Source organism: Mesocricetus auratus, unplaced genomic scaffold, assembly GCF_017639785.1.
Source record: "Mesocricetus auratus isolate SY011 unplaced genomic scaffold, BCM_Maur_2.0 Super-Scaffold_100008, whole genome shotgun sequence".
In the NCBI taxonomy this organism is placed as follows: domain Eukaryota; kingdom Metazoa; phylum Chordata; class Mammalia; order Rodentia; family Cricetidae; genus Mesocricetus; species Mesocricetus auratus.
Genome location: NW_024429192.1, coordinates 87682467 through 87698009, shown reverse-complemented (window position 1 = coordinate 87698009; position 15543 = coordinate 87682467). Strand labels below are relative to the sequence as shown.

At 44.7% G+C, this 15543-nt stretch overlaps 1 protein-coding gene across 8 annotated transcripts in view; it reads right to left on the bottom strand.

Annotated features, from left to right (window-relative positions):
* Positions 1-15543, bottom strand: part of Fry (FRY microtubule binding protein) — a 380830-nt gene that overhangs the window by 102129 nt on the left and 263158 nt on the right. For all 8 annotated transcript variants that reach the window (XM_040751422.1, XM_040751416.1, XM_040751415.1 and 5 more), the window contains 4 exons: positions 14315-14422; positions 6253-6511; positions 3912-4094; positions 2186-2272 (listed from right to left, as the gene is read on the bottom strand). In XM_040751422.1, coding sequence (XP_040607356.1) covers positions 2186-2272; positions 3912-4094; positions 6253-6511; positions 14315-14422 — 637 coding nt within the window. The remainder of the gene's footprint in view (positions 1-2185; positions 2273-3911; positions 4095-6252; positions 6512-14314; positions 14423-15543) is intronic.

Genomic DNA, 15543 nt, shown 5'->3' with positions numbered 1-15543 from the left:
AGAACTATTTGAATGTGGATTCATACATGCTCGTTTGGTCCCATGATTTTTTTGTGTGGGTGTGTGCATGGTGTTTTCCAGCTTTATTTAGAATGAAGCACTTGCCTGAGATTTGGATAAACAGCAAACACTGTCCTTTTAGGAAGGGGCATTCTCAGCCGGGTGTTGGGTGGCGTACGCCTTTAATCCCAGCACTCGGGAGGCAGAGGCAGGTGGATCTCTGTGAGTTCGAGGCCAGCCTGGTCTACAAAGTGAGTTCCAGGACAGCCTCCAAAACAATACAGGGAAACCCTGTCTCGAAAAAAAAAAAGGAAGGGGCATTCTCCTGGTGATTTCTGAGAGGAGATTAATCTTTTACCCTATACTATCAAGACAATATATTTCAAAACTTCCTTAAAGAAAAAGATATGTATGTACTGATAAGTCTTTACATTTTATTTTCTTTCAAGTATCCACATCAACATTTAGGCAATGCCAATTTTAAATTTATTTATTTTTATTATATGTGCATTGGTGTCTTGCCATGGGTGTCAGGTCCCCTGGAACTGAAATTACTGACAGTTATGAGCCACCATGTGGGTGCTGGGAATTGAACCCAGGTTCTCTGGAAGAGCAGTTAGTGCTCTTAACCACTGAGCCATCTCTCCAGTCCTGGGCAATACCAATTTTTAAATAACATATTTATTGTTCCAAGCGGGGGAAGCCAGCCTCTTTGTTAGTTAGGTCTTCATAAAGTGACACGTGTCATCCATTGGGACCATGAGCTCTCCTGGGTAAATGTTACAATCTGACCTTCATACCTTAGTAGCTGGGCTGGAGGGGGTGGATTTGGACCTTTAGAGTCAGCGCTTTGCTTTAACCCTGTGTTCTGGGGAAATCACCTAATCCAGATGGTCTGCCTCCTTCATCTGTGACTAAGCGATTGTAACTGATCTCTCCTAACACTGTTTTGTGAATCATGTGAGATAATGGATGTAGAAACATAACACCGGCACTCCCTCCTCTTCCAAAGTGCAGGATGTTGACCTGGTGACTCTGGCTTAAGATCTGATTCTAGCAAATCCAGAAAGCAATCATGCAAATAAATATAGTTATCTACAGAAAAGGAGATATGCAGGTATAAGAAGTACGGTGGCAATTCCGCCTCATGTTCAAACAACTGTAATGCAAGAGAATGTATGTGTCTTTACTTTGGTTGTTCTGGTCTGCAGGGCCAGGCTGATGGTTTCAGTGATCATCAAGATTATTATTGCCAAAAAAATTTATCACTTCATGTTCAGTGTCAGGGTCAGGGAAGGCTATGAAAGCTTACAGATTCCCTCCCACAGTGCAGTCATTTGCATATGTGGCAGGCGTCTTGCTAGGCATGAGCTTGTGTGTTCTCCAGTCACTCCTAGACTCCCCTGTTATCTGTGGCACTGACAGGGACTCCGGCTCACGCGCTGTACTTTTCTGTTTTGAAAGATGGATATCTGAAGTCTGCTTTGATTTTCCTTCTACTTGCTCAGGGCATTGAAAACCGCCATTGTGTATTTCCAAAGAAGACAGTGTTTGTGTCAGACAGAGCTCTGCTGGAATCTGAGTCCAAACAAGGGCACAGGTGGACTCCTCTGTGGGACTGTGGGTACCCATCCCCCACAGCAATTGCTTTCTGTTTGTTTGGCAACAGGAGAATGGAGCTCAATGCCTTGTGTACAAGAAACTAGTGGTGCGCCCCTGAGCCCTTTCCCTCTTAATATCTTTGAGTTTTAATAACTGTGAGGGTCAAAGGTAATGAAAATGAAACCATCTTGTAAGCTATCATGTAACACATAAGTAGAATTTACATATTGAGACTACTGTAATACAAAATACTAAGTACAAAAATAAACAAGGATTAAATATTAAAATAATTAAAAGCAAGTTAAATATTTTTAAGAATCTAGAGTGATTTTTCTTGAAATTGAAGTTTTCCAAAAATAATAACTGTATTTCTAAGGCTCAAATTTTGTTTGGAATTATTTTCAGACATATCCTGTGCAATTATCTGAAAAGTGAGTCTTGTTTTCCTAGGTATCTGTGCCTCAGGTTATTAATCTGCTGAGAATCTTATGCTTACACACGTAGTTGATTTTGGCTGTTTTAGAGACAGGCTCAGAACGTGCATCTGACAAGAGACAGCATTTGGGATCACATGTTTACTTACCGAATCTGAAACGGCTACATGAATGAAACTCTCAAGAATGGAAGAACTGAGTTGATCCATGACATCAATCATCGGCCTGTCGTCATCCTGTACAAAGGAGGAGTCGGTTGGGTACACCCCATGGGAAATGCGTCCTTCCCTCCCACCCACAGGCTTCAGTCCAGGACATGGAGCAGAGTAGCCTGCCAGACAGCGATAAAGGTTTTCTCACAGAGATGTGAGTGTCACCAAAGGGAAGGCAGGGATGAAAACCCTCTGGTCTTGAGGATACGTAGGCTTTCAGTTTCCAGGGCAAGATAATTAAAGCTCTGGTTTCAAAGATTCGCACATGCTGGAGAATCTGAATACCAGTGCTGTATGTTAGTCGGAGGCAGGCATTTAAGCCTCTGGGATAGAAACTTAAGGAACAGGAACCCTGCAGGATCATGCTTTGCTGGAACACTAAAATGTTCCTTGTTCTAGGTCACTGGTTCACCAGGCTAACCGATAATGTGGACTGTGGGTTTCTCCCAAACAAAACATACTACAGACAGACCCCACACCCTGTGCTTCCCACGGACTGAGCAATTGTGCCTCTTATCTTGGGAGGACATGTTTTCCCATCATCATCAGAATTAAGCCGTTTGGCTTAGCACCATGACGCTTTAAAGAAGATGTATTGCTTTCCCTAGTTTATTCTCTAATGTATATGCAGCATCCTCCTGATTAGATGTGTGGTGAATCCTGAGAAAAATGACCCATATCTACGTTAATCTTAAAATTCTCAGCGACGTAGGATCATTTAGTAAATTAGAAATGCTCTCTTCAGTCACTGTCAGAATATATAATTTGCCTCTAGTAGATAAAGAAACGTTACCATGCCCAGGAAATTGCAACAATATGGTCACATAATGACAATAGCAGTTGGTATTCCAATGTGGATGGGGGAAGTCTCACAAGGCTCCACCCCTAGATGGAGAGCTACAGGCAGCTGATGCTTGCTGAGAAAGAGGAGAGTTGGTCTTCTTCATGGACACTCCTCCCACAGTCTGATCTTAAGAGGTCAGCCCCGAACACATGTCTGTATGAGCAACACTGAGTGAACCCAGCAGGTTGTATTTATATGTAATACATATGCAACAATAGTAGTTAAAGAAGAGATAATGAAATTGCAGGGGCATGAAGGAGTTGCAGGGGGGAGAGTATTGTGTGGAAATCATGTAAAATAGTATGAAATGCTCAGAAAAAGCTTTTTTTGAGGACCAGAGTTCGGTACCCGGCAGCCACAGGGCAGTTCACAACTGTCTGCAACTTCAGTTCCAGCAGGTTTAATAACTTCTGGTTTGCAAGGTCCCTGCATACACATGGTACACATAGATGCAGGGAAAACACTCATACACATAAAATAACAATAAAGAAAACCTTAAAAAAGCAGTTAACATGATTTTTAAAAGAATTCTATTATGACCTGGCCGTGGTGGCAGGCCTTAATCCCAGAGTTGAGGAGGCTGAGGCAGACAGAGCTCTATGAGTTCAAGGCCTGCTGGGTCCACAGACCCTGTCTCAAAACAAAATAAAACCAAAAAAAAAAAAAAAAAGAAAGGCCTAATTAAAATGCCAACAATGTATCAATGAATTCTTGATGCTACACATGTTGCATACTGGGGATAGTAATGTGTTATTTCTAATTTTTAATCCAAAGCTGCTGAAAGGGATAATGAGGAGACTTCCTGAGAACACGCCATACCTCAGGCTGACCCAGGGCAAGGAAGAGAGCTCGGATTTCCTTGAGTATCAACACCGACAGTTTGCGTGTGGCCACCTGGAAGCTGCAGAGCAAGACAAGGGCAAAGCCTTCGACAGCGTGGAGGACACTGCAGTGGGGGCCTCGTTCCGACTGCATCCTGTGGCTGGAGCCGTTGGGAATGAGCTGCCATGCAAGAGAACATTCCAAGTTTAGCAAAATAACCAGGGAAGGTACACAGCTTTCCCGCATGGTTGACTTCGCAACGTTAAAATAGAGTGCAACAGCTTCGAGACAGGGTTTGTGAATTATTACTCATGAAATATCCCATTCCCTTTTTGCTTTTCGGATCAATAGGTGCTTTGTGATAACACCGGCCATCTGTTATCTCTGGTGAGAAATGGCTGTTCATGGCGAAGAAATGGATACCGCTTCTGGCCACACCATTTGGGATTATGAGATCAAGGCAGTTTAATTTGTTTTCACTGAAGTTTTCTATGGACTAAAGATACAATTGAGTTGGATTTTTAAAGATTTTTACTTTTTACTGATATATCAGTAAATGTGCCATATATAAATATGTATCCCCTATATATTTTTTGGGGGGGATACTACTGTCTGTATACGTGTACTGGGAATATTGAACCTAGGGCACCCTATATGCTAGGCAAGCGCTCTACTCCCAGTGACAGCTCAAGCTGGAAGCTGGAATATTTTTTTTCCATCTCCTCCTTATTTATTGTCAATACATTTCACTGGAATATTTTTTAGAAGAGAATTTAGGTTCTCTTAGGGAAGAGGGTGAGTTGTCACTGCTGTTTATTTGCATTTATTTTTAAAAGCTTTAAACATATTTGTATGAGTTTTTAATTGCGTGTATGTGCCTGGGTGGGGGTATGAGCGTCTGAGTGCAGGTCTGAAAGCGGGCATCAGACGCTCTGGAATTGGAATTAACCGGCAGTTGTGAGCTACTTATAGGGTATTTAGCTTGGGTCCTTTGGGAGAACAGGGTACACACTTAACTGCTGAGCTACCTCCCGTTTCTTTTCACCTGCTTGTTTGAGACAGGGTCTTGCTATGCAGCTCAGACTGGCCTAGAATTTATGATCCTCCTACCCCTGCCTCCCAAGGGTTGGGATTAGAGGTGTCAGCCATTACGCTAATTTACATTTTCACCAGGAGGAATCTAATCCAAGCTTTGCATGTTTACACGGCTGGTTCTGGAAACTCCCAGGCTGCAATCGCATGGCCCTCGAGCAACTAACGCACTAGGGCAGATGTCACCTCGGTTTCCTTTCCCTCTTTTTTTTCTTTTTGTTTTTTTGTTTTGTTTTTTGAGGCACCACCGCCCGACCTGGGTTTCCTTTACAAAGCCTTCGGGATTCCTGTTCTTCAGTCAGCTGTCTTTCGTGCCTGTAGCACTAGGGGACCTGAATGTCATCCTCACTCTTCACTAGATACTGCCATGCTCCCTGAGTCTACACAGGCCTCCGGGCCACCCAGAACCAGAGTTATCTGCATGGCTGGTGCCAGTTCACCATGTGGCACTGAGACCTGGTCCTTCTCAGTACACTTTCCAGATTGCTGGCATCCATTTTTACCATTCATTGTCAAGAAACCCAAGACTGCACTTTCATCTCCGTGGACACATGAGGAAGTGACAAATACATTGCTAACTAGGAACAAACATCCTGGTAGACTGCTAACTGCAGGATCTATCCTTATTTGTCTCTCCGTCCTTCAGTAATTCGTCCTTATTTTTCAGTTATGTGTATGTGTGTGTCCACAAGATTGTGGGTGCTCATTTGGGCCAGAGGTAAAGGAAGTTTCGAGCCATCTGACATGGGTGCTGGGAATTGAATTTCGCTGCTCTGAAAGAGCAGTATACATGCCTGCAGGCCAGAAGGGGGCACCAGATCTCACTACAGATGTGGTTGCTGGGAATTGAACTCAGGACCTATGGAAGAGCAGCCAGTGCTCTTAACCTCTAGGCCATCTATCTCTCCAGCCCCGCAGTATGCACTCTTAACCTCTGAGCCATCTCTCCAGTACACTGACCATTGGTTCTTAGGAACAAACAATTGATTATAATTCTTCGAGGGGGAAAAAAAAACACAAGCAATTTCTACTTCTTACATACTCTTTGTTGGAGTTAACAAGTCCAACCTTATGGCAGATTGTATGCTGAGATCTTGGTCACAATGTGGCTGGTGGAAGAACTAAGGGCTAGCATCTGAGGCAGTTCCTAGGCAATAGGAAGGAAGAACTCTGAAGGCTCCCTAAGCTGTGTGTGTGTGTGTGTTACATAAAAGTGCGCACGTAGGGATGGTGACTGCAGAATCACCTCTGAGTTTCTGATTTTGTTGGCTTGTTCGTAGACTCTCCCCTGTGTTTGTATGACCAGTTTCCACTGGGTGAGCAACTGCAGAAGCAGCTTTAGGGAGGAATCCAGGAGGGTGTGATGCATGTCGTTTACTTCTCGGAGCAGGAAGTTAGTGAAGCCGAAGAGGACGTCTTCCCGCCAGTCGCAGAAGTCAACCAGCAGTCCCTGCAGAGAGTTCTGCGCAATGTGCCGCAGCTCATCGTCCATGTGAATGGACAGCCTGGGGAAAGAAAGAAAGGGATGAGGTTGCTGACTTCAGTTTTCTTCTGGGTGGAAGAAAAGATATGCAATTCTCTATTTCTACTTGTGGCTGAAAACGAGTGTCTCTTAACTTTTAATACGTGACCTAAATCAATACTTTTTTAAAAAGTTTAACTTTGCATTTACTTAAGAGTTTCAAAAGTAGCAAGGGTTTCTCTGTGTAGAACTCCATCTGTAGACCAGGCTGGCCTTGAACTCAGAGAGATCCACTTGCCTCTGCCTTCTGAGTGCCAGGATTAAAGGTGTGGCCACCACCCAGCCTTTTTCTTGTTTTAGGTTTATGATTTTAATTTATTACATTTATAGCTGTTTATTTCCTAAGACATTCAGGATCATAGTCTTCTTCCACAGATACCAAACCACATTTTAAGGAAGTCTAATATTATAACAATTGGGAATTAGCATTAAATGAGAAAATGTTAATCAATGGTAAAGATGCTGGATTGAACTGCACCACACATAAAATTCATGTGCTGACACCCCCCCCACCCTCACCACCCCCCCAGACCCCCTGGGCGCAAACCTTATTTGGAATTAGGGCCACTGCAGAAATAATTACGTAAGTAAGTGATAAAAAATACAAATAAAATAAAAAATAATTACATAAGGCTAGGGTCACGTGAGGACCCAAATCCAGTAGGACTGGCAATCCGTGCAAGAGAACTGGAGATAGAACAGTGATCGTGGTGATGCTTCCACAAACCAGGCAACGCCAAAGACCACCGGGAAGCCACCAGAAGTGAGGTGAGAGGCCCTGAGCAAATACTCTTTCCCAGCGCTCACTAGGAAGCAACACTGCCTATCCCCTGGTTTTGAACTTGTAGTCTCCAGACCACCAGGTGCTCTTATTTGGAGTCCCCAGCTTGTGATACACTCTCGAAGCTACGTCAGCAAAGTAGCCTGGTTCTGGAACTTGGTAGCACCAAGAGGGAAAGCTGTGCTCAGAGGAAGCCATCGAGCATCAATACCTTGAATTTTCTCAATGACATTAATTCAGTCCTCATCTACCATGAGCTCACAAACAACCTGCAATCTGGAATCTGTGTTAACTTCAAGTCCATAGTGCAGGATCCTTTTAAAGGCCCCAGGAGCTATTCTGGGTAGCCATGCCTCTTGAAATTATGCTATTTCCATGTTTCACCAAGCAAATGAGTGCAATTGACCCTGCCCCTATTTTCCAAGAGCATCAGAGAGTTAAAAAGAATCAATCTGGTTGGGCAGTGGTGGCGCATGCCTTTAATCCAAGCGCTTGAGAGGCAGAGGCAGGAGGATCTCTGTGAGTTCAAGGCCAGCCTGGTCTACAAAGTGAGTTTCAGGACAGCCTCCAAAGCTATACAGAGAAACCCAGTCTCAACACCCGCCCCCCCAAAAAAAGAAAAAAGAATCAGTCTGTGAAGAACTCTGATTTGATTTGAAGACTCAAGGAAGATTTTTAAAGAAATAGATCTGGTTTTGGGTGGGGGTTAACAGTTTTAGGTACATGTGTAATACAATAAGTAAAACACCAAATAAATGCACCAAAGATAGGATAAGAAGTCTCCTCAGGGACTTAGCCATGAAACAGACCAAAAGAAACCAACACTGCAACATCATTGGGGCCATCCCTCCAGGCAGATGGCATTAGGAGCATGGGCGGGGCCTGTCACTGGTCCAGTGGCTCAGGTAAGCAAGCCAACAAGAACATGCTTGCACAGACCATGTGTGCCAAGGCAAGATGCCCCCGGGGCTCTATCTGAGTGACCTAGAGCAAGTAATTGGCATGAGTCCCCAGGGCACACGCTTCTTGCACAAGGGTGTAAGTCGAACCAATAAAGATGCACTGAGGGGTGGGATGACCCTGGACAAAGCTGACCTTTGGTTATCACATCAGACAAATGACTCAGCACAGATCTCCTGACCAAGGCAAGCTCCAGATGTTCACCAATTAGCTACGTGTTTGTACCAATTCCGTTATTTGGGTGCGTTTCAAATTGATTAAACATAAGCTGAAGAAAAAGATTGCTTCTGTTGGCAGAAACGCTCCCATCTAAAGTATGAAGGAATAAATAAAATATTATTAGGCAGAGGCAAGAAAGCGGTGGCCTGGCAACACCATCATGGGCTGCAAAGGGAACCTGGGAGGCTGAGGGGCGGGCTGCTGGTCCGCTCTAGTTTAGCAGAAGTCATAGGGGGCGGGGCATCACAGAGAGGACTTCCATCTATTTGCTGTGTGTTGAACTACCTGTCAGTCAAAACGGTTATTGAGGTAACACACACAGGTGGAACTTACTCTTTCCCTGCTGCACGTTTTACAACATGGCATGCTTACAAATGAAACTGGAGGAGGGCTTAACATATGTCAGGGACCACAGAAGGTTGCTGAAGTACGCATCATCCATTACCTCAGGCACATTCACTAATAAATAAAAACATTAGATAAAAGATATTTTTCTATTTTTACACAGAAACGCTGTGCTCAGACTCAGGAAAAGTTCTGCAAATGAAGCCACCAGATACTAAATTAAAAAAAAAAAAAAGATGTGTGTAAGCGCTTCCACTGCCTGTGACTCTAGTCCCTGCAGAGGTCAGAAGAGGGCACTGGATCCTACGGAACTAGAGTGGTGAGCTGTCGAGTGAGTGCTGGGAACTGAACCTAGGTCTCCTAGAAAAGCAGCCAGTGCTCTTAACTGCTGAGCCATCTCTCCAGGCCCCATTTTAATTTCCTAACACACAATCTCCTTGTCTAAAATCAGGAAACATGCACAACAGTGTATAACATGGAATATATCACCATATATATATGTGAAAATAACTACCACTGAGCTTCCCGTGTGAAAATGCTATGCTATGCTATTTGTGCATTATTTAATTCTCATAGCCCTATGAGGTGGGTATTATAATAATTAAGTCAAATTTTTGCAGGGGGAGTAAATATTGAATATCAAATCCCTAGTGCACTTATGGAATGGAGAATGTGACAGGTGACAGCCATCTTGGACAGTCAGGGACACTGTCTTTTTTTTGTTGTTGTTGTCTAAGGAAGAAGGAGGACACATCTGTGAGGTGAGTGAGAGAGAAAAAAACAGGGAGAAATAAGTTCCCTCCTTGTATGTGGAGATTCCTTGTGGGTACCCCTCCAGCGGGTGGAGGCAGGCACTATCCTTGGGGGTACCCCTCCAGCGGGTGGAGGCAGGCACTATCCTTGGGGGTACCCCTCCAGCGGATGGAGGCAGGCTCTATCCTTGGGGGTACCCTGCCAACCAATCCAGGCAGGTTCCGTATGAGACAGAAATGTAGAACCACTTGGGGATTGACCAGGATGCCAGAACACTCTCACAGCCTCCAAGAAGTCCACTGGGTAAGATTTCTCAGATTCAGTTATTGTTAATCGGCCAAACAATACATATTAAGTCAGAAATTTAGCAGCTTGGAGAAGGAGGCTTGCCAGCCTCATTCCACACATCACTGTCTGTCTGTGGTTTGTGTGTCTGCAGTATTTAGCTATAACAGGAAGTGCTGGCATGGCGGGCTTGCAGCAGCCATGTGGGATACATCTTTGGAAGCCTTCCTGGGAGCTGAACTGGTAAGGGGTGGGATCCTGAAAGAATACCGGTCTTGCTTTTCCAGTTATGAAGAAGACCAAACATTCTGGTAAAATGCATTGTGTAGTGTGAAGCACCCTCCTCTGGCCAGGCTGTCTATACTGCATCAAGTCAGTTTAACACAACCTGGATTGGACTGGGGTGCAGAGCGAGGGGAGACTTCCCTTGTGGCAACTGACATGCACATTTCTTGTGAGTGGAGCACTACACCTTTCTCTCTTGACCTCCGAGGGACATCTGAAGCGCCTCATTTTCTCAGGGCACAGAGAACCCAGTGTACAGGTCACAGGCTCTTTACCACCCCCACCCCCAGAACACCCTCTGACCTTCCCTTTGAAGTTTATTTAAAAACAAAAACAAAAACCTTTCACAAGCTTCCAATACAGTCTGGCCATTTTTCTTGAACGTTCAAGAATATTTATTTTGTCCTTTTCCCCTCTAGAAAACAGTACTCATGGCTTTGGGCTTTATAAGAATGTACACAATAATAAACAGGACACTATAAATAGCCCAGACATTCCAGCCATGTCTAACAATTCCCTCCCCGAGCGTCTGGCACCATGGTCTGCAGATTCCAGCATCACCGGATTAGGCTGTCAAGGTGATTTCAGAGGTTAAGAAACCCGTAGCAAAGTAGTGCTAGACACTCCGTGTTATCTAAAAAGCCTGGCATTTCAAAGGCTTCCGTGTCAGCAATTACCAGTTACATCTCTGAATAAAGCCAATCCCCTCCACCCTTAACTGATAACTGGCTCTTTCCCACAGACTCCCTCTGACTAACCAGGGTGCAGACGCCTCAGTGTTATTTAGCTCTCTCAAAAGTCCTGAGAGACAAGCAGCGTCCTTCCAAGCTTACCAAATTTTTACCCCGGGGACACAGAGTATGCTGGGGGTTTAAATAATTTGTCTGGCTGGCACAGATAGTAAGACAGCAATCAGGGATGCCAAGCTCAAACTTTCGAGAAAATTCTATCACCTTTCCATTCTTCCTATCCTGCCTCCTCCGTCTCTCAGACAGCAGCACCTTGATCTCTGCTGGTCCACATGGCTAATGGTAGCGACCTTAGCTATTGACTCCTCAGGGTCCTGATCCCCTATCCCCTGGTCTCCTAGTCTCTCCCCATCCCCCTATGCTCTGCCACAAAAATACTGACTTCTGGTTGTCGGCCTCTGTACTGTTGTCCAGAGCAAACTGGCAGGTGACTCCTTGTGTTTCTGGGCCATTGTAGAGTTTGTCCAGAGATTTTTCTTTGTTCTCAGTCCCTGCTCTCATCCCAGGAGAATATTTGAGTGGATGACCCTCAAGAGATCCCAATCTACTCATTCCTCACTCTTCCCCTCCCCCGAATCAGTGCCGTTTTTATTCACGGTTTGCTCCTCATGGGTCTCCTCAGGACTGGGAGCTCATCTCAATTCATGTCCACTTCCCCTCTTTGCCTCAGCCTCCCTGCTTGCCGGGCCTTAGACTGTTAATTGTCTAAGCCTTACACGATTTTGGAGGGACTGGGGATTAAACTGAGAGCCTCGAACATGCAAGGCAAACTCTTTATACCATATCTTGTCTCCAACCCACATCCTTCTTAAAGTTCCTGCTAAGCACGGAATAGAATGGGGAAGAATACACGGGTCGCAGCTTGTTGACACAAGCAACAAGCAGGCTGTGGTGACAGATGAGAGGTAACAAAGACACATGAGTTAGAAGGGAAGGCTGCAGAGGACACCAGTCTTGGGGGAGTCACGGGTCTTCAGTGGGCATCATCCTATGCTGGAGGCATGGGAAGAGGGTGGCAAGGGAGTTAGGCAGTAAAGCCATTGCATGAAAGCCAGAGGGTCCTCTCTATCATAGACTGGCAGCTTGAGCTCATTTCTTGATGCCCTCTGGCTCTCATGCAGCTGGTGGCCTGGAAAAAGATGAACTGTGCATAGCCAAGGTTGCTCCCTTCTCTAGCCTGAAAACCTCGTCCTATCAGAATCTAAATAAATAAACCGAACATCCTCAGGTGTTGGGGTTCCCCTGGGGGGTTAGGCACTAATATTTTTCTCTTTCCTAGGCTTTCATTTCTGCCACCATTATCAGATTAACATGCCTCAAACGGCATTTAAATATTTACATTTATGGGGGCTGGGGATGTGGCTCAATGGCTAATACTGGCTGCTCTTCCAGAGGACCTGGTTTGATTCTGAGAGCCCACATGTTTGGAAGTGTATGGATGTTGATTGCGCACCTTGTGAATGTCTGGTGAGTTCAGATAAGGGCATCGGATCTCCTGGAACTGGAGCTACAGAAGGCTGTGAGATGCCAGGTGCATGCTGGGAACTGAACCTGACTCCTCTCAAGAGTGAGCCAGTACTCTCAACTGAAGAGGTCTAATATCAGTGCAGCCATAACGGGCTGCAGCCTAGCAATACTGGGACTAGGCCTTACTCTTACAATAACCAGGAAAACCACAGACTCTACCTTGCGGGGGACCAATCAGAATTGAGACAAACAAGTACTAGATGCTCCAGAACATTAAGGATAGCTTACATAACTTGTATATAGGTTGCCAATTCCTTGCAGCAACACCAGAACCAATCCTGTTTGGCAGGACTTCTGTTGCCCCACTCCTGCCTAATCAGGAGTTCAACTCCCATCTGGATCTGGAACTCCCCTACCTGCCCCATCCTTTACTCCTTAAAAACCATGCCTCAGCTGAGCTCACTTCACTGCTCTCCCTAATCCAACCTCTGTGTCGGGAGCAGATGGAGAGCCCAAGCTTGAGCTTGCAATAAAGCCCTTTGCATTTGCATTCGAATTCAGACTCCTGGTGGGCTCTGGGATGCAGGGTGGCAGGGGGACACAACTCATGACTCGGGCATAGCATTAACCACAGAGCTTACCTCTCCAAATCAAGTAATTTTTAAAATTACATTTATTGTGTATGCATGCGCCTCTCTCTCTCTCTCTGTCTCTGTCTCTGTCTCTGTCTCTGTCTCTCTCTGTGTGTGTGTGTGTGTGTGTGTGTGTGGTACATATATGATATGGTATGTGCACAGAGGACAGGAGTCAGGAGTCAGTTCTCTCCTCCCACATGTAGACCCTGAGGACTAAACCCTGAGGTCAAGAACCTTCACCCTCCGGCCATCTTGCTAACCCCTAAAACGGCTTATTAGTGGCGTCACCTGCTGCTAAAATTCTCTCTCTCTGGGTGTGTGTCTACGTCCTTTCATTATTGGCGTTCCTAACTTTATTTTTTTTTTTCATTTCCCCAATCCAGTGATGATTCTTATTCTCCCACCTATTCCCTGCATTCTAGCGATAATGATGTTGCCTTCTGTGTTGATTCTCTGATTTTTTAAATGAAAGACACGTGTTGTCAACTGGAGTTTCAGATTAAAGGAGGTGACAAAGTATCCCAAACTCCAACAAGATACTCTTACTCGAAGCCAACAGCTTTTAGGTTAAAGCTGGGCTATGCAGCCATGTGGAGGATAGGAAGAACGATAAATGTGATTTTTGGTAGCTTTAGGAGAACTACTATTAGAGCTAAGATGACTGCCTCTTTTGACCTCATCAGAGAGCCTAGGGACCTCCAACTGAGGGTCAGACCCCAGATGAGCTCTCACATTGAGACCACACCCTTCTCTACCTTTCTGAACTCCATCTTTCTCTGAGGGCCTCTCAAAGAGGCCCTCTGGCTTCCTCTGCCTACAATTGACCCCTCTAACCACTGAACCCATGCATGACCCATGCATGGGTATCAGTGACCTCGTGTATTTCTGCATTTATTTTAAATCTTTTGAGCATGGAAAAAGTAAATTAAAGAGGTACAAGCCCCATCTATGGTTCAGGCCTATAGTTTCAGTAACTCAGGAAGCCGAGGCAGGAAGGCTGTAATTGAAGACCAGCCTGGTGACAATGAGACCCTGTCTCACAGCAGAGTAGAGAGGGTCGGAGATATATCTCAGTAGCAGAGAACCTACCTAGCACAAGTGGGTCCCTAGGTTCAAGCTCTGTTATTAACCTTCTCCCCCGAAAAAAAAACAAAACAAAACAAAAAAACTAAGTTCTTCATTCCTGTGCACACATAAGACCCAGGACAATACCTTATTAAGTAAATGTCCTTCAACCTAAAGTAATCATTCGACTCTATTTTTTGAACAATGACAACATTTTAAAATCAATCGATGTTCTCACCCACCTGGCCAGCAAGTCGATGAGTTCAAGTTTGGACATGCCATCAGGCAGCAGTCTGGGAATTGCAGCAACACAGGTCCTGAAGAGATCTATTTTTGGCTTTCTTTCACCCCTAGAGGTTGAGGACAAAATTGAAGCAAGTCAAAAGATTATGAAAATTAAAAAAAATAAAAAAATGATTGAGTATGTGATCAAAAACTAGTATCCAATGCAGAGCTTCTAAGCACACCTGCTGCTGGCCCCACGTCATTATCAGATGTTTATCCCTTCAAAGCTTCATTAGGGCCAATGAGCTTATAAAGTCAGCTATAGGGCTGGAGAGATTGCTCAGTGGTTAGAGCACTGGCTATCCTTGCAGAGGACCCAGGTTTGGTTCCCAGCACCCACATGGCGGCTCACAACCATCTGTAACTGCAGTTTCAGGGGACCTAATGCCATCTTCTGATATCTGCAGGCACCAAACATGCATGAGTTACACACATGTACAAGCAGGCAAAACACTCACACATGAAATAAAAATGAATAAATCTCATTAAAAAACAAAACAAACTCAAGATGTAAATATAAGACACAGATCTCTGGACGCACAGACATAAAGAGTACTTATTCGCAAGATGGCCATTCAGTAGGATTTCAAGGGGACTGATCCCTACAGACTGCTTTTCAACACCTGAATCACAAACCACCCTCAATGTAGCAGCAAAGCAATGACCATCATGACTATGTCCAGTATTTGAATGTTTTGCTGGTGTGGTAGTTTGAATGTAATTGGCCTCTATATGTTCATAGGCAGTGGCACTCAAAGGAGATGTGGCCTTGTTGGAGGAAGCGTGTCACTGTGGAAGTGGGCTTTGAGGTCTCATATATGCTAAAGCCACACCCAGTGTCCCAGATCACTCCCTGGTACCTGTGAATCAAGTTGCAGAATGCCTCCATGTCCCATCATGATGATAATGGACTGAAGCTCTGAATGGTAAGTCACCCAATTAAACGTTTTCCTTTATAAGAGTTGCCGTGGTCATGGTGTCTCTTCACAGCAACAGAAACCATAACTAAGACAGCCATCAAGTCATCTGGAAACTTCTCCCCCTGATGAGTTATGCTTCAATTAAGTGCTTTCAATTAAGTCTTTTATATTGATATACATTATAGTTTGCTTTCTGTTGCTATGTTAAACATCACAACCAAGATCAACGCAGAGAAGAAAGTGTTTATTTCATCTTACACTTCAGG